The 27,218-nt window shown below is 41.3% G+C and overlaps 1 protein-coding gene across 1 annotated transcript in view; it reads right to left on the bottom strand.

Annotated features, from left to right (window-relative positions):
* Positions 1-27,218, bottom strand: part of LOC126194927 (coiled-coil domain-containing protein 170) — a 436,254-nt gene that overhangs the window by 102,016 nt on the left and 307,020 nt on the right. Inside the window, exons 9-11 of the mRNA XM_049933307.1 lie at positions 17,024-17,224; positions 16,061-16,204; positions 11,255-11,326 (exon numbers count right to left, since the gene is read on the bottom strand). Of these exons, the coding sequence (XP_049789264.1) occupies positions 11,255-11,326; positions 16,061-16,204; positions 17,024-17,224 (417 nt within the window). The remainder of the gene's footprint in view (positions 1-11,254; positions 11,327-16,060; positions 16,205-17,023; positions 17,225-27,218) is intronic.

Below are 27,218 nucleotides of genomic sequence, written 5' to 3'. Positions count from 1 at the left end.
ACGCGGTTTGTCACTTTTGTCAAAAGAAAGGACACATCCAGACTGTTTGTTTGCGTAAACGCAAGAACAATTCTAGTGCTGCCCAGCCCATGGATATTCATGTTCTTCAAAGCCAGCCCGCCCAGGAGGTCGGGTTTAAAGACTCATCCACGGTTCGTGTGGGTAATAAACTTGTTCGCAATCAGCCACCCACCCAGCCCTCTGCTATGCGACCCAAGCGTAATTCAACCGCTGTAACACGTAATGTACAGACTGCAAGTGAAGCGGAAGTTGTTGTTCCACCCGCCCAACCCACGAGTTGTCATAAGCAGCGAACACGCACTAAACGCACTGATTTTGTGTCTTCCGCCTCCGCTGCACCGATCCAGAGACAGTGTAATAAACTATTTGTGAAGCTACGCATCCAGGATAAGACCTTCAATTTTCAATTAGACACTGGTGCGTCGGTGACTCTCATAAATAGTGCTACGTATGCGGCTATCGGCCGCCCTAAACTGTCAGCGGCAAAACATTCTTTGGCTACTTATAGTGGAGAACAAATTCCTGTGTTAGGTGTATGTAGCGTGCCAGCCACATTCCGGGGCAACACAAAAACAGTTTCATTCACAGTGCTCCGCGCTACAGACAGTGTAAACATTTTCGGATTAGACTGTTTTGACTTGTTTGGCCTGTCTATCCAAGACAATGTGTTGCAACTTAATTCTGTTGTTGTTCCTCAAGACAGCATAACCGATTTGTGTAAACGATACAGTGACATATTTAAAGACGAACTCGGTTGTGCTGCGAACTTTGCCGCTCATATTACGTTAAAAGATAATGCTCAGCCTCGATTTTTTCGTGCTCGTCCAGTGCCTCACGCCCTCCGGGCACCTGTAGAAGATGAACTTCGTCGTTGGCAAAACGACGGTGTTATTCAACCCGTTTCAGCGAGCCAGTGGGCTTCTCCCTTAGTTATTATAAAGAAACCGTCTGGCAAGTTACGTTTGTGTGCTGATTTTAAGTCGACAGTTAATCCTCAGACTGTCATTGATTCTTTTCCTTTACCTAGACCGGACGAGCTGATGGATAAGTTAGGGGAAGCTCGTTTCTTTTCCAAAATTGATCTCCGTGAAGCATATTTGCAATTGCCCCTCGACGAGCAATCACAACAGTATTTTGTCATAAACACGTCGTTGGGGTTGTTCCGTTTTCTGCGTTTGCCTTTTGGTTGTGCGTCAGCTCCAGCTGTTTTTCAGCGTTTTTTGTCCCAACTTTTGGCTAATGTGCCATCGTGTTGCAACTATTTAGACGATATTGTTGTGTCCGGTCGGACGCCTGCTGAACATTTCCGTAATTTGGAGTGTTTGTTTACAGTGTTGTCTCAGGCAGGCCTACGTTGCAACATCGATAAATGTTCATTTTTCCTTACGGAGTTGGAGTATCTGGGACATGTTATTAATGCTCAAGGCATTCATCCCTCCCAGTCACATTTAGCAGCTATTCGTGATTTGCCCGCCCCTCGCAATCTGCATGAATTGCAAGCAGTTCTTGGCAAATTGGCATATTATATTAGGTTTATACCTAATGCATCACAGATTGCTGCACCGTTGCATCGTCTCCGCCGTAAGAATGTTCCGTTTGTGTGGTCAGCTGATTGCCAATCAGCCTTTCAGCAGCTTAAAGAGGCTTTATTGAATGATAGTTGTCTGGTCCATTACGACCCTAACAAGCCTCTGGTGTTAGCTTGTGATGCTTCTTTTTTCGGCCTCGGTGCTGTGTTGTCTCACCGAGTCGGTAACACCGAACGTGCTATTGCGTTCGCATCTAAATTGCTAAACAAAGCTCAGTGTAATTATAGCCAATTGGACAAGGAAGCGTTGGCTATTGTGTTCGGTGTCACAAAATTCCATCACTACCTCTATGGTAGACCATTCTATTTAGTAACAGATCACAAGCCTCTGATGTCGCTGTTTCATCTGTCTAAACCAGTTCCTCAGCGGACAGCTCAGAGACTACAACGTTGGGCTCTTTTGTTATCACAATACCAGTATGAGATACTGTATCGCCCTACAGCTCAGCATGCAAACGCTGACGCGCTTTCTCGATTGCCGATTGCTGCGGATGAGGTCTTCGATTCCTCTGACGACTCTTGCCATCAGATTGACGCCGATGAGCATCAATCCCTCCAGGATTTTCCGATTGATTATCGTCAGGTGGCACGTGAGACAGCTACGGATCCTCATCTGAGTTTACTATTACGTTTTGTTCAACGTGGTTGGCCGTCCAAGGCAAAGGACATATCGGATCCTGTGGTTCGTCACTATTATCCGCAACGTCATCTGTTGTCTGTTTCGCACGGAGTTTTGCTGTTACGCACCGAGAATGACCAGCTTCGTGTAGTGGTTCCCCAAGTGCTCCAATCCAAGGTCCTCGACTTGTTGCATCAAGGTCATTGGGGAGTGGTCCGCACCAAGCAGCTTGCCCGCCGTCATTGTACATGGATCGGCATTGATAAGTAGATTACGCAGATGTCTACAGATTGTTCGACGTGTGCCGAACACCAAGCTGCTCTGCCTCAACGCTATTTTGAGTGGGCACGCCCTGCTGGTCCCTGGCAGCGAGTACATATTGATTTCGCTGGTCCATATTGGAATTCTCGTGGGCTCATCGTGATAGATGCATTTAGTAATTTTCCGTTTGTTGTGCCCATGCAGTCTACAACGTCTGCACAAACTATACAGGCGTTGACTTCAATTTTTTGTATTGAGGGTCTTCCAGAAGTTTTAGTGTCTGACAATGGTCCACAATTTACCTCTGCTGAATTTGAAGGTTTTTGTTCTGCCAATGGCATTCGCCATGTTCTTACTCCGCCGTTCCACCCTCAATCAAATGGTGCAGCGGAACGTTTTGTACGCACATTCAAGGATCATATGCACCGCCTTCGTGCTACGCACTCTCGTCAGCAGGCCCTCATCACGTTCCTGTCGTCGTACCGGACCACGCCACGCGACGGCCCTTCGCCTGCGGAGCTTCTCCACGGCTGTCGTCATCGCACCCTACTACGGTTGTTGCACCCCCCGGATCGACCCGCCGCTTCTTAGCATCGCACGCGTTTTCAGTGCAACGATGCCGTTTTTTTTCAGAGTTTATCACGGTCGCCGTCGTTGGGAACGTGGTACCGTGATAAGTGTCCAGGGTCGCGGTTTTTATACTGTTCAAGGTGCTACTGGGGTGCACAGGAGGCATCAGAACCAGTTGCGCCGCGCTGGCCACCCGGATTCTGCCGCTCGTTCTTTGTCCACAGATTTGGTCCGCGGCGGGTTCCAGCCGCGCCTTCCGACTTCGCTGCCGCCCCCAGGGCAGCAGCAGCAGCCGTCGCCGCTACCACGCCGACAGCCCGTCCCGTTGATGCCTCCCGCGCAGCTTCATCCGGGAGCGCCCCAGGTGGTCGCTCCGGCGCCTGCGGTACCTCTTCAGTCGCCACCGCCTTCGGAGCTGATGGACGTCGACCCCTCAGCCGGGCCGCCTTCCCAAGCGGTGGCTGTGCAGCCTGTACTGCAGCCGCTTTCCTTGGACACCCCCAAGGAGTCTGACACCACAGCGCCTTGTCCGGCGCCCACTCAGCAGCCGTCGACGCAGCGTCAGGAGACGCTGCCTCTCTTCGTGGGTCCCGACGCCCCGTCGCGTCCAGTACCAGAAGCTGCGCCCGTGGTCACAGGCGTGCACCCTGACCTCGGTTTTCAGTCGGTGTTTCCCGAGGCCCCGCGCAGCCAATGCTGGGGTGCGGACCGGGGACTGCCACCGACAACAGTCTCCGCCCCGGTCTCTTCTGCTACGCCTGCGGCCAGACCCCTCCCCTGCCGTCGACGCTCGCCACGTCATTATTCAACGACGGTGCGGCGATTTGGGGGGGAGGAGTGTTATATCCTAGCCAGTAATGCCACCCGAGCCCGCTGCCAAAAGGTTGGCAGCATCAAAGTCCGGACGCCGTCCGCATAAGCAGCGCCAGCGAGACAGGAAATCGCCGCAAGTCTGCGCGCGCCACCGCTGGCTTCTGGCTTCTTAAGCGCTGGAGTCACGAGCGCTAGGACAGTTCTGGATTCGCCGCTCAGTTGTATACTCGCCACCGAATTGTGTACCTGCTAGTCAGTTGTGTGTTCATCGCAGCAGAGTTGTTTGTCATCAGCCGACGCTGACCAAGCCGCTCCGACTCGAACTAGACAGATTTCTGTAGACCATGTTCACCACTGTGTTCTGTATCATCATTAATAAAGATAAGTACCGACTTTCATTTAATCCGAGTGTTTGGGTTTTTATCTTTCTGTTCACTGTTCCAGCGGACCGGTCGGCCCGCTATTAAAAGTGTGGCGGTGACTTCGTAGGCCGTTTCTACAGCGAAGTGTTGTCGCTACAAAGGCCGTCACAAAAGATAGTTTGACAGTATCTCTTTATCCGCCTTCTTGTAAAGAGGCTTAACTTCAGCATATCTTAGCCAGTCTGGAAATGTTCTGTTGATAAGAGGTTGATTGCTAAATAATTTACAGTAGAACTCGACTCACATGAGCACTCTTAGATTAACTTCATTGATATCATAACCACTAGAATATTTTGATTTTAAGAATTTTATGATAAATGCTATATCTTTGGGAGATGTGTCATTTCCATTTTACTGAAGTTATTTGTAAAGACTGGTCTCAGATATTGCATTGCACTGTTGACTGAACCTGTTAAAGCTAAGCTCTCAGTAACAGACTCAAAATATTTGTTTATGTGGTTTGCCAATCTACATCCACTTGTTACCAATGTCTCATTTATTTTTAGAGCTATTTAAAGTTGCTTACATTTCTGGATTTCTTGCTTCAATATTTTGCAGTATTCTTTCTAATGCATTACAATGCTAACATCAGAGCTATTCCTAGATAGTAGATACAGTCTCCTTTTTGTCTCACATGATATCTTTATTCCTTGTGTAATCCATGATTTATTTTTAAACTCCTGTCTGATCTGTGTTATCTGTAGGGGAAAACAATATTCAAAAAATGAAGAAACTTTATTAATGAATTGTTTGTATTTTCTAGTTGAATCAGAAGTAATGTAAACATCTATCCAGTTCATGTCTTTGAGTAATCTCCTAAAATATCCTGATAAGTTTCAAATTTAATATAAGATGCTGCATGTCATGATCAGATATCCCACATACTGTTGGTTTTGTGGTATGAGGTTTTTTCCCTAGATTTTTCTAAAAAGATATTTTCAATAGAAGTCTCAGAGCATTTGAATACCCTAGTTGCATAGTTCACAGTAGGAATTAAAGTGAATGACAGGGTTATTGATTGCAGTAATTGTTCACTGACAGAGCTTTTCAATGAATCCACATTAAAATCACCAGCAACTACTATTTCCTTGTTTCTTACTGTGAGGCAGAACAACACAGCTTGCCCTGTAACCCGGAAGGTGCACACGATCAAAGGCAGAGCCACGTGTGAAAGCACCCACGTGATTTACCAACTGACCTGCCTACACTGTGAAGCTTTCTATGTGGGAATGACCAGTAACAATCTGTCCATTCGCATGAATGGACACAGGCAGACAGTGTTTGTTGGTAATGAGGATCACCCTGTGGTTAAACATGCCTTGGTGCACGGCCAGCACATCTTGGCACAGTGTTACACCGTCCGGGTTATCTGGATACTTCCCACTAACACCAACCTGTCAGAACTGTGGAGATGGGAACTTGCCCTTCAGTATATCCTCTCTTCTCGTTATCCGCCAGGCCTAAATCTCCGCTAATTTCAATTTGCCGCCGCTCATACCTCACCTGTCTTTCAACAACATCTTTGCCTCTGTACTTCTGCCTCAACTGACATCTCTGCCCAAACTCTTTGCCTTTACAAATGTCTCCTTGTGTCTGTGTATGTGTGGATGGATATGTGTGTGTGTGCAAGTGTATACCTGTCCTTTTTTCCCCCAAGGTAAGTCTTTCCGCTCCCGGGATTGGAATGACTCCTTCCCCTCTCCCTTAAAACCCACATCCTTTCGTCTTTCCCTCTCCTTCCCTCTTTCCTGATGAAGCAACCGTTTGTTGCGAAAGCTTGAATTTTGTGTGTATGTTTGTGTTTGTTTGTGTGTCTATCGACCTGCCAGCACTTTTGTTTGGTAAGTCACATCATCTTTGTTTTTAGATATATTTTTCCCACGTGGAATGTTTCCCTTTATTATATTCTCTATATACTTATTATTATAAAGGACTTATTATGAAATACTACTTCTGTTGCATAAGCTTCTCAGTGCAGCTCCAAGCAAAATTTATTAATACCAATACTCTTGAAATTAAAACAGTTTCTGGCAAATGTGGCAGCTCCTCCTTTCTCCATATTTTCTCTACAGAAGTAAGCAGCTAATTTGAATCTAGTAACATTTAACAATCTATACCAGCAGTCACATCATGTTCAGAGAGGCAGATTATATCAACTGGTTTGCTCAACTCTAATTCTTCAACACAAATAAGCAACTCATTAACATTACCCCTCAGTCCTTGGATATTCTGGTGCAATATGGATAGCTGATTTGGTGCACTGGCTGCATTACAACTCTATGAACTAATTTTTCTGTCAGTTTTTGAATACCTCCAGTTTCAGTTAGGGGCTGTTTGCATGAATTGTGCTCATTAAAATTTGCTTTCTGGATGCGGGTTTTATCAATGCGAATGTCATTTTCAACCTGCCTCTGAACATCTTTTCTTTCTGCCCTCCCTGGCCTAAAAAAACTGTTATTCAGTTACTTGTAACTACTGGCACTTTACCACATGTGATAGAGTCCCCCCCCCCCCCCCCCCCTTCTTAAGTTATTTGCTATTAACCCAGACAGTTTTCCCTTCCCTTTCCTGTTGAGGTATAGGCCGTGCCTAGTACAGTTGCACCTACTGATAAGATACCTGATCCAAGAAGATGTTCCATCTCTAAATTAACTCTCCTAATAGAAGAGTTTAAAAGAGGCTATTCATGGAGCCTCAGAACAGACACAAGGCCAGCACCATTATGTCTCGTTGCTGAAGCTATCTTTACCAGGTCACCCTCATTTACATGTATCTCTGTTGTCAGAACAAATCACATGTAGTAACCCACAAATGCAGATAATCTTCCTGAAATTTCTGTATATAATGATCTATTGAGTGAAGTACACATTTAATATCAGTTTATGTGTAATGAGTTCTTTCTTAGTTCTTTCATAATCTTTGTCATCAGTAGTGGTATGTCTGAGCAAATTACATCAAATTTGTTCAAAAGGTTTGGCTAATAAAGCACATAATTTTAATCCATGGAAAATCCAGGGTGGAATGTAATAATATTATGAAAAGGAAAGTTGCCACTCACCATATAGTGGAGATGCTGAGTCGCTGATAGGTACAACAAAAAGACTGTCACAAATATATGGTGAGTGGCAACTTTCCTCTTCATAATATTAAAGCACACAATTTTTTGATTTCTACTTCATCTCATGGCACTGTTGTGTATATCAAAAAAATGTTCAAATGGCTCTGAGCATTATGAGACTTAACTTCTGAGGTCATCAGTGAACTAGAACTTAGAACTACTTAAACCTAACTAACCTAAGGACATCACACACATCCATGCCCGAGGCATGACTGTAGCACCTAGAACCGCTCGACCACCCCGGCCAGCTGTACATCAACAGACTGAATGAGTAAAGCATAACAATTAGTGAAATAAAGTAGAATCGATTTCCTTATCTATCTGCTAATGTCCAGAGCACACTAGTTTTGAAACAATTTATCACTGCAGAAATATTACTGTTGTTTGCATTGGTTTTGGAACAGTTAATTTTGTTTTCATTGAGGTATCTAGAAAATCTAATGTAATTGATCTAATGCAAATGTCATCTAATGTAAAAGACACAAAGATCATACACACCCAGATACAGTTTGACATCCAGTTTAGGTGGATATCTCTTTGTCATTCTCTATGGCCATTCAGTTTTCACAAACAATAGTGTACATTACTATAGGTGGACAGTTATAATGAAATGGTTCCGTAGAGCATGTCAATAAGTAATTATCATTTTATATGTGGATGGGAATCACTACTCATTGGACAGCACTGTGACTGTGCACACATGCTACCTCCCCACATTAGTAATCATTATTTTCCATTTGTCTGTGTGGTATTTAACATCTTTACTATTCAGTGTGTAACAATCTATCTTTGTATAGACATTTACAAGGGACATTCAATAAGCAATGCAATTTTTTTTTTCTTAAAGAAGGTTGGTTTTATTCAGGATTTCAATACATCATACTATTCCTCACTCTTTTGGCTACAAAACACTATTTTTCAACATAACCTCCATTCAGTGTGATTGTCTTATGCCACCTTAATGGGAGGGCCTGTATGTCTGCATGGTATGACTCTACTGGTCGACGCTGGAGCCAATGTCTTGCTGCACCAATAACCTCACCATCATCCATATACTGCTTCCCATGGAGTGCATCCTTCATTGGGCCAAATGGATGGAGGTTGGAAAGTGTGAGATCTGGGCTGTAGGCTGGATGAGGAAGAATAGTCCAATGAAGTTCTGTGAGCTGCTCTCAGATGTGCAGACTTGCTCGAGGCCTTGTAATGTCATGGAGAAGGAGAAGTCTGTTTGTGTTTTTGTGGTGATGAACAAGCTGAAGTCATTTCTTCAATTTTCCTGATGGAAGCACAATACACTTCAAAATTGAGGAAGAACAGTCCAATGAAGTTCTGTGAGCTTCTCTTGGGTGTACAGATTTGTGCAAGGCTTTGCAATGTCATGGAGAAGGTGAGGGAGGGCATCAAACAGAATAACTCCTTCAGAGGCCCAGAAAACCATTGCCATGACTTTACTAGGTGATATTGCAGCTTTGAACTTCTTCTTTGGATGTGAGGCAGTGTAGCACCACTCCATGGATTACTGTTTTATTTCTGGTTTGAACTGATGAACACACATTTCATCACCTGTGATGATGTTTGACAAAAATTGTAATGATCAGCTTTGTATGTGCAAGCACTTATGCACACAAGGTCCTTCATTGCTCTTTATGATCTTCTGTTATGCGGTGAGGCTCCCAGTAGGCGTACACCACTGACTACCCCAACTGGTGGACTACTGTGTTAGGTGGACTATTGTGTTAGAACTGCCAACAGGGATATCCAGTTAACAGTTAACAGTGAGGTGTTCGACTGTGAGCCACTTCAAATGAGAGTGTCTGCATGTTTCAGTATTTCAGGAGTTGCAGCTGTGTGTGGCCACCTGGCACGCAGAGGAATGCACAGGTCTGTGTGATGTTGTTGCAATGATTACAGAAGTCTTGCCCAATGAATCACTGAGCTTTTGTTCAGTGCCATGTCTCTGTAGACATTCTACAAGCACCTATGAATATCTGTGATGCTCTGGTATTCCACCAAAAGAAACTCAATGACAGCTCTCTACTTGGCATGCACATCTGTTACAGACGCCATTTGGCAGGCTACATATAGCACCACTACCTATTGGAATTTCATGAAACTGTAGGGGAAGAAATGGGAATATTTCATGATGTCCCACAGAAAATTCTGCATTGTTTCAACAGGAACTGGCTGAGGAAAAAAAGTGTTGCATTACTGTTGAATGCCTCTTGTACATTTCATTGTGTGTTTCCTTGATTTAATTATCATCAAAGCATATAGTTTTTGTCAAAGCTACTTGCTATAATCTATGCCATATATTTGAAGGACTTTAACTTAGTGTCTTTCATAATTTGCAGTAAAGCCGCTACTTTTAAAAATCCCGCTGTTGTCTAATTGCACTATTCAGCTACTACACAACTGAAAATGTGAGTGTAATAAATAAAGTTGAAGCATAACAATTCAGCATTGTATCAAAGTGACATATTTAAAATTAGTTATGTTTTCCAGAGTGCTAACATAGGATTTTGTATCCATAATCCCAGTATTCAAGGTGTGGGTAGTATGACAGGTTTTAATTTAGTTTTAAATTTATCAAGATTTACATTTTACCATCCTATGTGTGTGACTAATTAATTAATTTCTCCAGTTCTGCAGATCCCACCAAAAAACAGAACTTTCAGTGATGTGGATTAAGTGAAGACACATGTTAAGAATACAGATGCAACTCTCAGAAACTTAACCTGTAAATTGCATTATGCATTAACAACAAACAAATCTGTACTGCTTGTTAATATTCGTGCTTACGCTAGCTAAATTTAACCTAGCAAATTAGAAGGAAAGCCACTACTATGAAAGTAAGCTGCTGCTTCCTCAGTTACATTAAATAGCTGCTGTTTGTCTTCTATTAGTACCTGAGTGAGTGTCTTGTTGAGGAATTTTGCATCTAAATGGAAATTTCTACCTTGTATCCTAAACAAATGCTCTACCATTTTGTGGAAATTATTTTTATGTCTCCTACTGTGATCACATGTACCAAAGTTAATTTAAGACTGAATTTTATTATACATAATGAATAACACTGAAGAAGAAATGCATAAGCACTTAAGTGTAAATATTCCACATTTCTATCAGAATCTACATAACATTTTTCTTTGCTCATTTTTGCATCACAATACTTCATTGAGCTTAGATTCATCATATCAAAAGATTATCCAATAACACTGGGAAAAGAAACCCCATTAAATATGTTAGCAGTTTTGTGTGTTGGTCAAGAAAGTGACACATACACCTAGAAGTAAAGTAAAGCACAATCATCTGAGATTTTGGATCCGTTTATCAGTATATTGATTTTATACATATGAGCATCATTTATTATTTCCTGAAGAGAATACATGAGAGAGTGACAAACAGATGTAACTATGAAGCTAAAGTTTACCTGAGTGTGTCTAATAGAGAGCTTGGATTTTAAAGGTCTAAATTTGCATTTTTTTGAGAAGTTTTGAATTAGAATAGAAATAAAAATTTTCAAAAAAAAAAAAAAAAAAAAATGGAAAGTCCAGGATGGAATAACAACAATATTATGAAAAGGACAGATACTGCTCACCACACAGAGGAGACACTGAGTCACAGATAGGCACAATGAAAAAACTGCTAGCAGGTCACTGCATCTGTCTGTGGATCAGTGTCTCCTCTTTGTGGTGAATAGCAATCTATTCTTTTCATAATTTTCAAAGCAATGTCTTCTAACTTTTAAGAATGTGTTTTTACATATAGTGAATAGAGTGAGACTCTAATCTACGTGCTTGTGTTCCAACATGAAGCTTAATGCTTTGAGATAGAAGCCTTACTTCTCGAAGTGGTAGATCAGGGAACGAACATTCCCTCCTCAATCGTGGGTACGTTCCATAAAGCCACCAGTACTGATACAAGAAAAGAGATGATATAGTTTGAAGAAAAATAATCAGGAACATAAGAACAAAAAGCAAAAAGAAAAAGAGGGTAATTGAAGCTTAGACTGTAAAGATGTGAGTGTAAAACCTCTAAGTGCAAATCCACAATTTGTTTTCCCTAGTGTGCTCCAGTTTTGACAATCCTTTAACTCCACTTGTTTGCTTGATTATAAAGGATAATATAGTGTCTTTTCCACGCAAATTAAAGATAATTATTCATTACTGAAATATATAGCTATTGAGAAGCAATGTAACTACACTAAAAGTTACAAATACACTGAAGTGCTTAATAGTATTACGAGTATATATTATAGACAAGAAAATTAAGTATGAAATATTCCAACTGAAATAATGATACAGTACATAAAATTCTACGCATATTTTTCAGATCCTAAAATCCAAATGGCAAGGGAGGTGCACATTTTTTTTTAACAGAATCACCTGCTAACTTTCTAAGAGACATATTCATGTGCCTTTAGAAAATGGATGCTGGTAACGATAAGAAAGCTAAGCATAGAAAATATACCACTTTAAAGACCTACATCGATGGGTTGTTATGCACTTGGAAATGATAAAGTAAACATAACTTTTAACAATGTGGAAAAAGATAGATTGTAACTTACCATCAAGATGAGAAACTAAGTTGCAAACAGGCATAATTAAAAGACTCTTACACGTAAACTTTTGGCCACAGCCTTCATCAGAAAAAGAGAAACACACATCATTCATTCACACAAGCAAGCACACTTCATGCACACCTGGTTGTCAACTTCAGCAGCTTGGGCCACAGTGCAACTATCACATGGGATGGAAGCAGCAATCTGGAGGGGGTGAGGAAGGGGAAGGGAAGGGGGAGGGGAAGGGATAGCAGTGTACGAGTGAGGGGAGAAGGAGCGCTGTCAGGTGGAGCGTGCAGGGACTAGAATGCCAACAGGCACAGTGTCAGGAGGATGTGGGGCAGGTAAATGGTGAAAATGTAATAAAAAACAAGAGGAGTGGGGAAAGATGGGTGGGTACATTGGCAGAGGGTGGCAAACAAAGAGGGTGGGAGCCATGAATGGGGAGGAAGTGATAGGAGAGAGGGTGTGGAAACCATTGAGTTTGGGGACACTATGTTACCGCAGCTTGAGGCCGGGATAGTTACAGAATCGGAGAAAGTGTTGTAAGGATAACTCCCATCTGCACAGTTCAGAAAAGCTGGCAGTGGAGGGGAGGATCAAGATGGCTTGGGTAGTGAAGCAGCCATTGAAATCAAGCATATTATGGTCAGCTGCTTTGCTCTTGGCCACAGTTTGGCAATGGCCATTTGTCATGGTGGACAGCTGGATGGTAGTATGATCTTTGTGGCAAGGGGTTGGGATTTAAAGTGGCATGGGGATGGACTAGGATGCTGTGGAGATTGGGTGCATGATGGAACACCATGTTAGGAGGGGTGGGAATGATCTCAGGTAGGATGTCCCTCATTTCAGGGCATAATGATAGGTAATCAAAGCCCTGGTGAAGAATGTTGTTCCAGTCCAGGCTGGTACTGGGTGATGAAAGGGACACTCCTTTGTGGCTGGTACTTGGTAGGCGGTGGAGGATTGGTGGGGTGCGAGGAGAAATGGGATGAGAGATCTGTTTGCAGACTAGGTCTGGGGGATAGTGCCTGCCTGTGAAGGCCTTGGTGAGACCGTCAGCATACTGGATAAGGGAACTCTTGTCACTGCAGATACACCATCCCCAATTGGCCAGGCTGTGTGGGAAGAATTTTTTTGTGAAAGGGATCATCATCATCATCATCATCAGTGTTCTGCCTAAAGGCAGGTTTTCACATGGTAGTTCTCCAGGCTGTCCGGTCTTCTGCCATCCTCTTCAGGTCTGCATAATTTCCTCTTCCCTTTATGTCGTCTATCATCTTGTATCTCCTTCTACCTCTCAGTCTTCTCCCACAAACCAATCCTTCCAAAGCATTTACTAGCAAGCACTCCCTTCTCAGTGAATGTCCCAACCAGTTCTTTTTCCTTTCTCTCACAACCTTCGGCAGACATCTTCTCTCACCAACTCTTTCCAATACTCTTTCATTACTCACTCTTTCCATCCAGCTTATTCTCTCCATTCTCCTCCACATCCACATCTCAAATGCTCCTAACCTTTTTTCATCCTCTCATCTCAGTGTCCATGTTTCTGCCTCATATAGTGCTACACTCCAGACAAAACATTTGCCAAGCCTTTTCCTTAGGACTTTATCTAATTTGCCACATAAGAGTCTCCTCTTTCTGTTGAATGCCTCCTTCGCTATGGCAAATCGAGTTTTCACCGCCTAGTGACATCTCAAGTCTTCAGTTATTGTGCTTCCAAGATATTTAAATTCACTTAATTGGCTAATGGTAGATTGTCCTATTTTAATATTGGACAGTCTGCATCTTGTACTGATGACCATACTCTTTGTTTTTGCTGTGTTTATTTGCATCCCATATTCCACACAAGCTTCATTCAGATCTTTGAGCATGTTATTCACTGTCCGCTCACTTTCTGCCACTAATACCATGTCATCAGCAAATCTTATACATTCTATTCTCTTTCCACCAATACATATTCCTCTTTTCCCATCTAAGCTTTTCGCAACAATCTCTTCAAGGTATATGTTAAACAACAGTGGGGAAAGGCAACAACCTTGTCTAACACCTTGTCCAATGTTGCTTCCTTCTGACATTTCATTTCCAGTCCTTATCCTTACTTTCTGGTGTAAATATAGATTCTGTATCAGTCGCCTCTCTTTCCAATCTACTCCTTTACTCTTCAAGATATCCATCAGCTTGTTCCACTGAACTCTGTCAAAAGCCTTTTCTAAATCTACAAAAACAGCAAAGATTTCTCTACCCTTTTTCATATATCTTTTCCCTATAGTTCTTAGCAGGCCAATAGCATCTCTTGTTCCTTTTCCTCTTCTAAATCCGAACTGCTCCTCTGCAATCCCTCTATCCAGCTTGCCATACAACCTTCTATTCAACACTCTCAGGAAGACTTTAGCTGCATGAGAAATTAGACTGATGGTCTGGTGCTCTTCACATTTTTTTAGTTTCTCTTTTTCTCTATTGGTATCATAACTGTTACAGCGAAGTCCTCAGGCCATTCCCCTTTGTCATACCTTGTTTCCCAGACTCTTCAACAGTTCTGCTGGAAAATCATCTATTCCACATGCCTTCCTATTCTTCGTCTCCTTCAGCACCTTTTCTACTTCTGCTTCCAAGATGGTAAATCCCTTTCCATCTTCCGGCACATATTGCTCCTCTTCAACCTTAATTTCACTTTGCATTTCATCCCCCTTATACATACATCCAATATATTCTTGCCATCTGTTCAAAACCTCCTGTGGTCCTTCTGCTAGAGCACCATCCGCTCTTTCTATGAAAACTGACAAAATGCTGGTACTCTTGGCGTTTGGTTGGTTTAATGTGAACAGAGGTGCAGATGGAGCTACCACAGAGGAGGAGGTCAATGTCTAGGAAGGCAGCACCGTGCATTGAGGAAGAACAGGTGAAGTGGGTGGGAGAGAAGGCATTGAGCTTATGAAGGAATGAAGATAGGGTGTCTTGGCCCCGAGTCCACATCGCGAAGATATCATCGATGAATTGGTTTATGGATCACATACTCCACTCTCATAATTGTCCTGACCACAACCTACGGTAATATACTGTCGCCACATCCATCACCCAACAGTTTCCACCCCCTCTGTCCTATCACTATCTCCCCATTCATGTCTCCCAACTTCTTTGTTTGCTGCCCTCTGCCAATGTTCCTGCCCATATTTCTCCACTCCTCTCCTTTTTCGTTCCATTTTTCTCACGTCCCTGCTCCACAACCTCCCGATGCTGTGCCTGTTGGCATTCTAGTTCCTGCACACTCCACCAGACAGTGCTCCTCTCTCCCTCCCATCAGTACACTGCAGTCCCTTCCCCTTCCCTACCGCCTCCAGACTGCTGCTTCCATTCCGTGTGATAGCTGCAGATTCTGGTCCGAGCTGCTGGAGTTGGCAGTCATGTGTGTGTGTGAGGTGTGCTTGCATGTGTGAATGAATGGTGCATATTTCTCTTTTTCGGATGAAAACCATGGCTGAAAGTTTATGTGTAAGTGTCTTTCAATTGTGCCTGTCTGCAACTTAACATGTCATCTTTATGACAAGTAGCAATCTGTCTTTTCCTACATTATTGCTATAGCTACTGGAGTTTCCATTGTTAAAGATAACTCTTAACAAACAATGGGAAATCCAGGACTGAATAATAATATGGATTAAAATAGACTGCTGGTCACCACATAGAGGAAGCAATGAACAACAAACATGCTTATTTAAAAGTAGACTGTTGGATAAGCTATTGGATTAGATCCTTCACCAGATGTGTGTATCTATGGTATTAGTCTGAGGGCTTACCCAACAGTCTAATTTTAAATGTGCTTGCCTGCTGATGAACACCTCCTCTATGTGGTGAGTAGCAATCTATACCAATTCATGTGATTTTTAACAGATATTTACTTACTCTATTGGTGCTTAATTGACACATAAACTCTCTATTGTGTAAGATATTTTAACAATGGAATCTTTTACAACTTTCAATGAAAGGAAATATTTGGGTATGGCCATCAGTAGCTTTCTTTTAACTTTGTCATAACATTCTAAGAAAAAAATTTAAACATACATATCAAGTAGATAAATGTGAATCCTACCTTGTCTATTATCTTCTCGTTTTCTAATCGTGCTAGTTGTTCTGCCCTTGCCAATAAAGAGTCAGTTATCAAATCGACACCAACATCCTTTGATATTTCATCCACACTGAGAACACGTGCCAGTCTTTCTAGGAATGACATGAACTGGAAGGAACATTGTTATTCAGCTTGTCTCATATAACAGTACATGCGTGTCATTTAAACCATTCCACTCATTTTAGAAATCTCCCTTCAGTTTTACTCAGCATTTATGGTTTATGTATTTATTTTGTTGTATGAAAAAGGGCAAAACATCTACTTTACCATCCCAAATGTCGTAGCAGATCAAGGTCCATCTTAATATGAGGTATTAATTTCATACCTTCAATGACAAATGCTCTTTCTTCAGGAGAAAGAAGCAAAAATATGTAAAGGGAAAGATACCACAGTGATGATGGAAAAACACTGACAAAACAGGATAAGGACAAGGTTCAGCATGAAACAAGATGTAAGTTAGTAGCAGAGTGCAGTAGATGATATTTAAAAATGTGACAGTTTGGATGGAATGGAGACAGTAATAGACATGTCAAAGATAAGAAAAATGGAAATTACAATATTAGAACAGAAATGCAAGAAGTAGAGAGTTGTGAAGGGTATGTGGGGAAATGTTCTTATAGAACATATTAAAGGTGAGAAAAATAATGCTAACAAAAGTAAATAACAAATGAAAAACAGTTCTAATTTTGTTACTTTCTGGGCATGTTCGTGCAAGGAAAAGATTATAACAAATGTTAATCAGGAGAGACAAAAATAGTGCTGAGCTTATGAGTTAATATCACTTAAGTTTAATTTGCAGGTAGAAAGTTGCCTAACAGTGCATGACATGATTTTCTAGTAATTACATGAGTTAAGCCTGTAAGATTCTGTTCACATTTCATACTACTCAAGTTGAACCCAAAAGACCATGCAACTGTTATAATATACCGTATTCTTATCACGGCGTAGTCCATCCTTTGTCACTTCAGCCATTGACAGATCACTCTCTGTCTTATTAAGTCGAGACTCTACAACAGCTTTCTCATCCTGCAGAAGACGTATCCGAGCATTTGCTTGTTCGTTTTGTTCTATCTGTCTATTCAGTTGCTGTGTAAGGCTTGCCACTTTGTCTCGAAGTTCTTCCAGTTCCTGGAACAAAGATGTAGTGTGTACCAAAGAATTATGTATAAGAGGGGAGACACTGAAAGAGAGAGAGAGAGAGAGAGAGAGAGAGAGAGAGAGAGAGATCAAAATGAGAACTGTGATAATCAAATTTACAGAAGAGATCATATAAGTGGGGGTGGGAAGTGAGGGAAAGAAAAAGAAAAAGAAGAAAAAAACATATGTTCAGGTCTATGAGAAAAAAGTGAAATGTTCATGGCCTGACAGCAATTTTTGTTGTTGTCAGTAATGCACTTATTTAATTTGTGAAATAGTGCTCCTTCAAGTCAATGGAATTTGTGCAATATTTTCCAAATGTGTAGAATTCATCTCTGAAAGGCAGTTCTGGTTGGTCCAAAAAATTCCCATTTGTTGTCATTAGCCACTCTTTCTACAAATTATCTGAATATCTAGATTCAGGTTCTGTTACCTACATGGCTAGCAGCAGTGTTTGTTAAAAAGCTGTGTGGCAAGTAATATTTTCCTATAAACACAAGATATATATTGAAGTAAAAAAAAGTTTTGTTTTACAAAAAAAGAAAAAGATAAATAGCAGCAATATAATAAAATTGCAGATGCAGCAGAATTTTTCAAAGTAGTAGCTATCTTACTAATTTACTAATTAAACAATGGACATTCATTTACTGATGAAACAATGGAATGTATGAATATTATGAAAATGACAGTTGGCACTCACCATATACCCTGCAGGCCACAGTATGGTGCATTGTGTAGGGTACTTAGTACCAATACTAATCATTTTCTTCCTTGTTCCTATTACAAATAGAGCAAGGGAAAAATGAATGCCTATATGCCTCTGTAAGACCCCTGATTTCATGGACCTTATGCCGAATGTACATTGCTCGCAATAGAGTAGCTCTGCAGTAAACTTCAAATGTCAATTTTCTAAATCTTCATAACAGTGTTTCACAAAATGAATGTTGTCTTCCCTCTAAGGATTCCCATTTCAGTACACGAAGCATCTCAATAATACTCACATATTGATCAAACCTTTGGTAACAAATCTGGCAACTCGCCTCTGAATTGCTTCAATATCTTCCTTTAATTTAACCTGATGGGGGTCCCAAACACTTGAGCTGTACTCAAGAACAGACTGCACTCATGTTTTGTGTGCCATCTCCTTTACAGATGAACCACCATTTTTCTAAGGAAGTCAACCATTCACCTTCCCTACTACCATCCTTACACGCTTTGTCAATTTCATATCACTCTGCAGTGTTACACATAGATACTTAAATCATGTGACTGTATCAACCAGCACGGTACTAAAGTGGTTTTCAAACGTTACAGGATTGTTTTTCTTGCTCATCTGCATTAACTTACATTTTTCTACACTTACAAACAGAGGAAGTTGCCACTCATCACAACAATTAGAAATTTTGTCATCTTGCAACCTCCTAAGTCACCCAATGATGAGACCTTGCTATAATCGCAGCGTCATCAGTAAACAGTACAACAGTTTGCTTCCTCAGCATTTTCCAAATTTCATTATTAAAACACAGTGGGCCTTTTATGCCCCATGCCCAGTCACTCATTGATCAGCCTGGTGTTGCAATGGAATACAGGAAAAGGAAAGCTGAAGTTATAAATGTCAAGTTTAAGAAATTATTCACATAGGGGAGATGACCTTGGAGATCTGCTCTTCAATTTTGTCTTATGGAACTAGACATATGAGTAAGTAAATAAATGAAAAAAATACAAACATACCATTATTTTACTGTCACACAGACTCCCATATGGAGAACTTGTAATAGGCACCCCTTATTTAGAGAAGCATATGAAAGGGTTGAAAACTCGAATCTAAGCTGCACTTTTTTTTCGGTTTTTGTGATCCAAAAAACCGCCTGCGGCTTAGAATCGAGTGCAAAGTAAGCGGAAGTTCTGAAAAATGTAGGTAGCTGCCGCCACAACTAACTTCTGCCATCGAATATATGTACCGCTACACAGGCATGCTTTCCAGACACAAAGATAAATACTGGCCCCAAAACCACTGCGTCAGTAAATAAATTAATAAAAAGGTGGAAGACAAGCTTTTTTCTCCACCCCGAGTTTCGACCACTGCATTTTCATACATTATCCAATGAAGTAAATACAAATTCCGTATTGTTCATCTTCGAATGTAACAGCGTTTCAATGTACTACGAAAATCCGATTGGCAAGACTGTTTGGGATGTTTGTCAACTCTATGTTCTGAATTCTTTCCTATCTGTGAGAAGAGATGGTTGTTAATAGGAACTTTTATGAATTGTGAATCACGTGCAGTATTCTCTTCACCATAAGAATAATATGAATATAAACATTTTACCATGTATGCTTTCGTGTTTGGTGCTATCTCATTTAAATCCTGTTTGCCTAATAAACTATGAAACTAGAGTGAGACAACAGCAAACACGGAAGAATATACATATCATGTCATGTTTATATTCGTATTATTCTTATGCTTAATAGTGATACAGTCAGAAATAAAGCTTTTTAAATCTAAGATGACTCTAATTTCTGTGCAGAATGTAATGTACTAAAGAGGCGTCTGCAAAGATTTTCAAACGGAGAAAAATTTTCGCTAAACTCTCGTTCAGAACATCTTCTATCATACGCAGTCTATTATTTGGTTCTTGTTGATCATTATCAAATAAAGCAGCAGTGTAAGTAACAACAAATAGCAGTCTCTTGCCATTGTTTCACTACTGAGACCATTCCTCTCTTTTTTTTATATTGTAAGCGGCGGTAGCGTGCACAAAAGCAAGATATGCCGCGAGCAGCGACAGACCGTAAACAGTCATTATCAGAATGCAACAAACAATGCATGACACAGTACAGTACTACATTTTCAGCTTAGAGTGACGTAAACACCTATAACAAAGAGAACGACACTTATCAGATCAGAGAAAAATAAGCAATCAATTCAAACCAGACGAAGCACGTGAAAAAGGAAGGGTACCAGTATAAATATGGATGGAGCACCTGACATAACAATGGCTACTTGGTAAAGCTTAACTGTTAAGGTTACGACTTGAACCAAACTACTGTAGCTGTATCTTCATCCATTCGACCTCAATTGTGTCTCATGTTACAATGAACCAACATTGTTTCGATTTGGAGGTGCGGCCTAAAACTTTTCTCTCCCCTTGAATTTCGAGTCTCAAATTTCAGGTGCGGCTTAGATTCGGGAAATTTTTTTTTTCCTTTATTTCGAGTCTCATGTTTCAGGTGTGGCTTAGATTCGAGTGCGGCTAATATTCGAGTAAATACGGTAAGTCATCAGGTCCACATGGAATCCAAATTCTGTTTTACAGAGAGTGCTCTATGGCAATGGTTCCTTACTTAGCTTGCATTTAACACAAATCCCTCTGCCAGTGTAAAGCCCCAATTGCCTGGAAGAAAGACGTCTGTGTATAAGAAAGGTAAAAGAATGGACCTGCAAAATTACACACACACACTTACTCGGCACACACTTCTCCAGAGGAGACAGTCATTGTCCGTGTGGGATGCAAACAACAGCTTATTTTCTCTTTCTACCATAAATACTCTCCTAGCCTTCTTGATGGATTTACTAACCATTGTTGCTATGATGACACCATGATCTCTAATCCCTGTTGCTGTACTGACACCATCAATAAGGTCAGACCTGTTTGTAGCTATAAGGTCTAAAATAATTTTTGAGGACATTTCTCTTGGAGAAGAGCGTTTTTTAAATTTTTTATCACTTTAAAATGAACATAAACAGTCTCAACTACAAGAAACTTTTTGTTTTTGAGGTTACTGGTTTCAGTTTGTTTTAGACCATCTTCAGACCTAAGTGTTCATGGAGTAAAACTAATAACCTCAAAAACGAAAAGTTTCTTGCGGTGAGGACTGTTCGTGTTCATTTTAGAGGTCTAAAAGATTTCCACTGGATGTGGGCTGTTGTACTAGCTCTCAAAACAGTTTTGGAAAGAAGGTTCAAAAATACTTCACAAGACTACCTGTCAGTACCACCTGCAATCAATCCAAAGATGTCCCCAGTCTATAATCTGTAGCTTAAAGTAGCCTCCAATAACACTGCATGATCTGAGCATTTTCACACTACTAAGCATGACTTCCTTCAAATGATTCCAAAACTGACATGGCAGAGTTGAGTGGCCAGTAAACACATCCAATAATTAAGTTGAATTCACCTAGACTTATTAAAAGTGTCCAGGTAACTTCAGTTAGACTCAATTTTGACCTCAATAGATGCAATATTTTTTTCAACTGCAGTGAAGACTTCTCCCTCTATGGTGTCTAATCTCTCTTTTCAACACATATTCCGTGCGCTGCTGAATATTTCAGAGCTTTCTACTTCAGGTTTTAGCCAGCAGGACAGTAAGTTCAGGAACTTTTGTTACAAATACTTCATTTGACAGAATGGTTAGAGAAACTCATAGGTTCACCATAACTGCTTTGTCTATGGAAATTCCGGAAGTTTCAAGATCTGTCATACACTCTATCATTACTGAAAATTTAGGCTACAAAAAACTTTGTGCTCATTGGGTTCCAAAAATGTTGACAGAAGCCCACAAAAGTCACCAAATGGCGACAGCTTTGAATTTCCTTGACCGTTATGACGATGAAGGAGAGAACTTTTTGAAATAAATTTTTACTGGAGATGAAACTGGATCCAATGTGACACAGCGGAAACAAAATGACAATCACAACAATGGATGCATCCAAATTCACCAAACAAACCAAAAAAATTCAAACAAACATTCAACAACAAAAAGGTTATGGCTACTGTGTTTTGGGACCAAATGGTTCAAATGGCTCTGAGCACTATGGGACTCAACTGCTGAGGTCATTAGTCCCCTAGAACTTAGAACTAGTTAAACCTAACTAACCTAAGGACATCACAAACATCCATGCCCGAGGCAGGATTCGAACCTGCGACCGTAGCGGTCTTGCGGTTCCAGACTGCAGCGCCTTTAACCGCATGGCCACTTCGGCCGGCTTTTGGGACCAAAAAGGCATGTTGCTTGTAGAGTTTATGCAGCCCAAAACTACTATCAATGCAGCTGCTCATTGTGAAACTTTACGATGTTTGCGGAGAACCATTAAAAACAAATGAAGAGGAATGCTGACTTCCACAATTGTGTTGATCCGTGACAATGCTCATCCACACACTGCTGGCACAACCCAATGGTTCCTTGAACAATTGCAATGGGACATTTTCGATCATCTGCCGTACAGTCCTGACCTGGCACCCAGTGACTTTCACCTTTTCCCTGAACTGAAGACGTGGCTAGCAGGGCAGCACTTTCAAACCAATGAAGATCTTCAAAACAACGTCAATGCTCATTTGAAATCATTGGCGGCAACATTTTTTTAAGATGGTATTGCAAAGCTTGTCCACAGGTACGATAAATGTCTCAATCTTTTGGGTGATTATGTTGAAAAGTAGCCATAAGTGTACAAAACTTTTGGTAATAAAATAATTGTTTTCTATGAAGTTGTCTTTTATTTACAGCCTATTGGAGGTTGGGGGGAAAAAAGAAAAGAAAAATAAAGAAAAAAGAAAAAAACGTCCTCATATAATTGCTAAGTAGGGAACTAAGGTATCTGCATTCTCTGAAAGGAACCTGACTGGTAAACAATCAGGACTGGGAACCTTGTGTTTTAAGCTGCTTCACTACACCAAGGATATTTACTTATAAGTTGCTCATGCTGGTGGTTGTTCTTGATTCAAATTCTGGGATACTTACTTCGCCATCTTTTGTGAAGGAATTTCAGAAAACTGCATTTAGTAACTTGGCTTTCATGGTGCTGTCATCAATACTGTGCAGTGAAGGTAATGACTGTGTCTTGCCACAGGTGTACTTTACATATAACCACAACCTCTTCATATTCTCTGCCAGATCTTGAGGTAGAGTTTTGTTGTGGAAACTGTTAGAAACACCTCGCATTAAAGTTTGAACAAAATTTCAAACTTCTGTAAAACTTCACCAGTTTTGGGGATTTTGCATTCTTTTGCTTACATAGTGAGACTGGAAGGAGTGGAGACTGTCTCTTACGAATCTGTCCAGTGAATGTGCATTTTTGTCAGTATTTTTCAATTGATGTATTTTGTGTTTATTTTTGGTGGGTTAGGACCTTATGGTGTTCAGTCTAGCAACAATAACCTTGTGGTCACTAATCCCTGTATCTGTCATGATACTCCTTATTTGGTCAGGATTATTTGTTACTAAGAGGTCAAGTATGTTTCTGAACCATTTACACTTTGAGTGGGCTCCTGAATTATCTGTTCAAAATAATTTTCTCAGAAGGTATTCTGTACAATTTTGGATAACATTTTCTGCCTACCACTAACTTTAAACATGTATTTTTGCCAACATATCGAGAGTAGATTGAAGTCACCACCAATTATAATTTTATGAGTGGGGTACTTATTTGAAATGACACTGAAGTTTTCTTTGAGCTGTTCAGCAACTGTATCATTTGAGTCTGAGGTAAGTAAAAGGAATCAGTTATCAATTTATTCTGGTTGTCAAGTATAACCTCCACCCATACTAAGACGCAGGAACTATCTACTTCAATTTCACAACAAGTTAAACTACTCATGATAGCAATAAACACTCCACTAGCAACTGTATTTGTTGTGTTCTTTCTGAACACAGTTAGATCGTTTGTAAAAAAAATTATGTGAACTAATAGTGGCTTTAGCAAGCTTTCCATACCTATAATGATTTGAGATTCAGTGCTTTCTACTAGCGCTTGGAGCTCTGGTTCTTTTCCAACACAGCTATGACAGTTTACTACAATATTGATTGTTCTTATGTCTATCCTCTTCCTTTGTTTGTCCTGCACCCTTTGAAACTGAAGCCCTTTCTGCATCTTCCCAAGACCCACTAACCTAAAAAGCTACCCAGTTTCCTCCACCTGGCCCCACTTCCTGTGTAGCCACTTACTGCGTGTAGTGGATACACAAACTATTTAGCAGAACCCAGAAACCCATCATCCTATGGCACAAGTTGAAGAATCTTCAACCTATATGGTTGCAGAACCATCTGAGACTCTGATTCAAACCCTCCACTTCGCTCTGTACCAAAGGACCACAGCTGGTTCTGTCAATGAGACAACAGATGGTGAGCCCCATTTTCATCTTGCAAGCAGGACTGGCAGTCTTTACTACTTCGGCTAGCTGCCCAACACCAGAGGAAATCTCTTTTGGTCCAAAGTGATGCACATCGTTAGTACCAACATGAGACACCACCTGCAGTTGAATGCACCCTGTGCTCTGCGTGGCATCAGGAAGCACCTGTTCCTCCTGGTAGGCATGTAGAGTGCACATTGGATTCCTTCCCCTTCTTCACAGTCATATCCCTGATGGCCACCATTATGTGCCTAACATTGGAGCCCCCAACTGCCAGTAATCCCAACTCTGTGAATGCCCAGACTTTGCAGGCTGAGAGGATTCCTCTGGAACAAGGCGAGTGACTTCATCTGCCTCAAGGACTTCATCACCACAGATAGTGCCTGAAACCTTTTTGTCAGATCAGAGAGGCCCTCTGATTAGCCCCTCGGAAAGTCTTTGGCTGCTGGCCACACCTCGGAATTACCTCCCACTCAACCATGGGTGAGGGATTAAAAACTCAGTCCTGCCAGTGTCTGAGGTAGCCGCAGTAGTGAACTGATCAGGGAACACTTGAGTAATGCTGGATGTCCCTCAAATTGTCCCATCTTGCCCCCCACAGTGATGGCCATTGGTAACAGCCTCAAGCTGTGGGATGGAAGCCAAGGCTGCTTGGAGCTGTAGCAAAGGATCACCAACTCAGTTCGCATCTGAACACTGCAATCACAGATCCTATCCACACTAAAGACAGCCTGACAAGTACACAGACACACACAAAATATAGAAGTTCAAGCTACAGAAAAATGACTAATTACAAAGTAAGTCACTTTTTATGAGAAGCTCTGTCAACTCATGGTACTTGTAGACATACTGTGCAAATGAATGGTGTATTTGCCTTTACCTGCAGCAGGAACACAGGTCCTCTTTCGCTGATGGTCTAGCCAACACTGACCTGATCTAACCAAAACACATAAACAAAAACCTGTATGATATGAGGTTTGACACAAGCACTAACACAGTCTCCACCAGCCAATCATACAAGTTGAAGGTGGCCTCAGAAACCAAGCAACAGATGTTGTTGGTGACAATGTGAGCACCTTGGAGATGACTACACCTTGCATGCTTGATGGCTGCATGCATGGCTCTCTTAACAACTCATACGAGAACCCCTGACAAACATACTGAGCACACACTGGGTTTCTTTCAGATCCTGGACACCATTTTTCTAAGGGGCTTCACAACATGCCTAACATTGGAGCTTCTGGTAACTAGCAACCCCATCTCCCTTTCTGTGCCTGCTCAGACTCTGTTGAAGGAGTGGCACTCAAAAGGTGAATGAGTGAGGCCATCTGACATTGAATCTCCACTTCAAGTGACATTTACACATTACTACACCCCACTCAACCTGCAGTGAGGGTGATCCCCCAGGCCCAGTATACTGCAAGGTGCCTCAGCAGCAGAGCCCAAGGCAAAACAAGGGACACCTGAGGTGTCTTATCAATGCATCAGATGCCCCACTGCTTCTACAGACCAAGGCATCAGCCTGAAGATGTATGTTGCATAAATGCTCTATGAGATGTTGCGATCATTTAGTTGCACTATAATAACACTATTTGTCTTGAAAACAGTATTTCATTGACTTTATTACACCTTGCATGTTTTGGTGTTATACCATTTTCAAATATATCACAATGTTTTATGGTTAAGAGATTCTGTGTAGATATATTGGACAGATTTATTCTTTGTTTTGTTAGCCACAAAATAATGTGTTATATTTTTGGGTCGCTTGAAAATGGTGTAATGCCAAAACATGTAAGGCGTAATAAAGTCAATAAAATATTGTGGTCAAGTGAAATAGTGTTATTATAGCCCAAGTATGGGCTGACCGTGGCCATAAAAATCTTCAGCTGTTCGCGAACTGGAGGAAGCTCCTCCTGCGCACGCACCTATCTGTACTCTGTACTGCTGTTACTAACTTAAGAATTAACTGTGGTGTCACCGCCAGACACCACACTTGCTAGGTGGTACCTTTTAAATCGGCCGCGGTCCGCTAGTATACGACGGACCCGCGTGTCGCCACTGTCAGTGATGGCAGACCGAGCGCCGCCACACGGCAGGTCTAGTGAGACGTACTAGCACTCGCCCCAGTTGTACAGCCGACTTTGCTAGAGATGGAACTGACAAATAGCGCTCTCATTTGCCGAGACGATAGTTAGCAGAGCCTTCAGCTACGTCAATTGCTACGACCTAGCAAGGTGCCATTACCAGTTTATATTGAGATATTAAAGCCTGTACCATCAGACCAATGTACATCAATTATGGAATAAAGTTAAGTATTACTTCAACTATGTACTTTATTTGCTACTATAATTTCCGTTAACTGTTCCAGACCTCACGCCATCCTGAGTGAGCTTATAGCGTGCATTTCGGCTTCCTCCAAACTCCGTGAATTGGCTCCTGCCAATTCACAACATTAACCATAAAAGCATGTAGAGAAAACTAAATATGTAACTAGCTACCCTTCTGACGTGTCAGCAATGGAGACTGATGCCTTACTGAGCTGTGTAGCTGGCTTTTCAAAAGAAATTACAACTGTGCTACAGATTGTGTGAATCTACAGTTTACAGTTACTAAACTGTGAGATAACACTTCTTAAACACAAAAACCTGAACAGAATTTAAGAATTAAACAAAGATAAAACCCACAGAAAGCTAAATACATAACTTGCTGCTCTGCTGGCGACAGGCAGCAGCTGCAACCTGACTAGGCTGAGAGGAATGGCAGAGGCCGCTCAAAAGAAACAAATGACAACTTTGCTATGATTACATGAACCTGCACTTTACAGTTATTAAAACATGAGGGAATACCTGTTAAATACTA

The sequence above is a fragment of the Schistocerca nitens genome, chromosome 7 (genome assembly GCF_023898315.1).
Source record: "Schistocerca nitens isolate TAMUIC-IGC-003100 chromosome 7, iqSchNite1.1, whole genome shotgun sequence".
In the NCBI taxonomy this organism is placed as follows: domain Eukaryota; kingdom Metazoa; phylum Arthropoda; class Insecta; order Orthoptera; family Acrididae; genus Schistocerca; species Schistocerca nitens.
The sequence above is the reverse complement of the archived record's forward strand: the minus strand, read 5'-3'. Positions and strand labels throughout refer to the sequence as shown.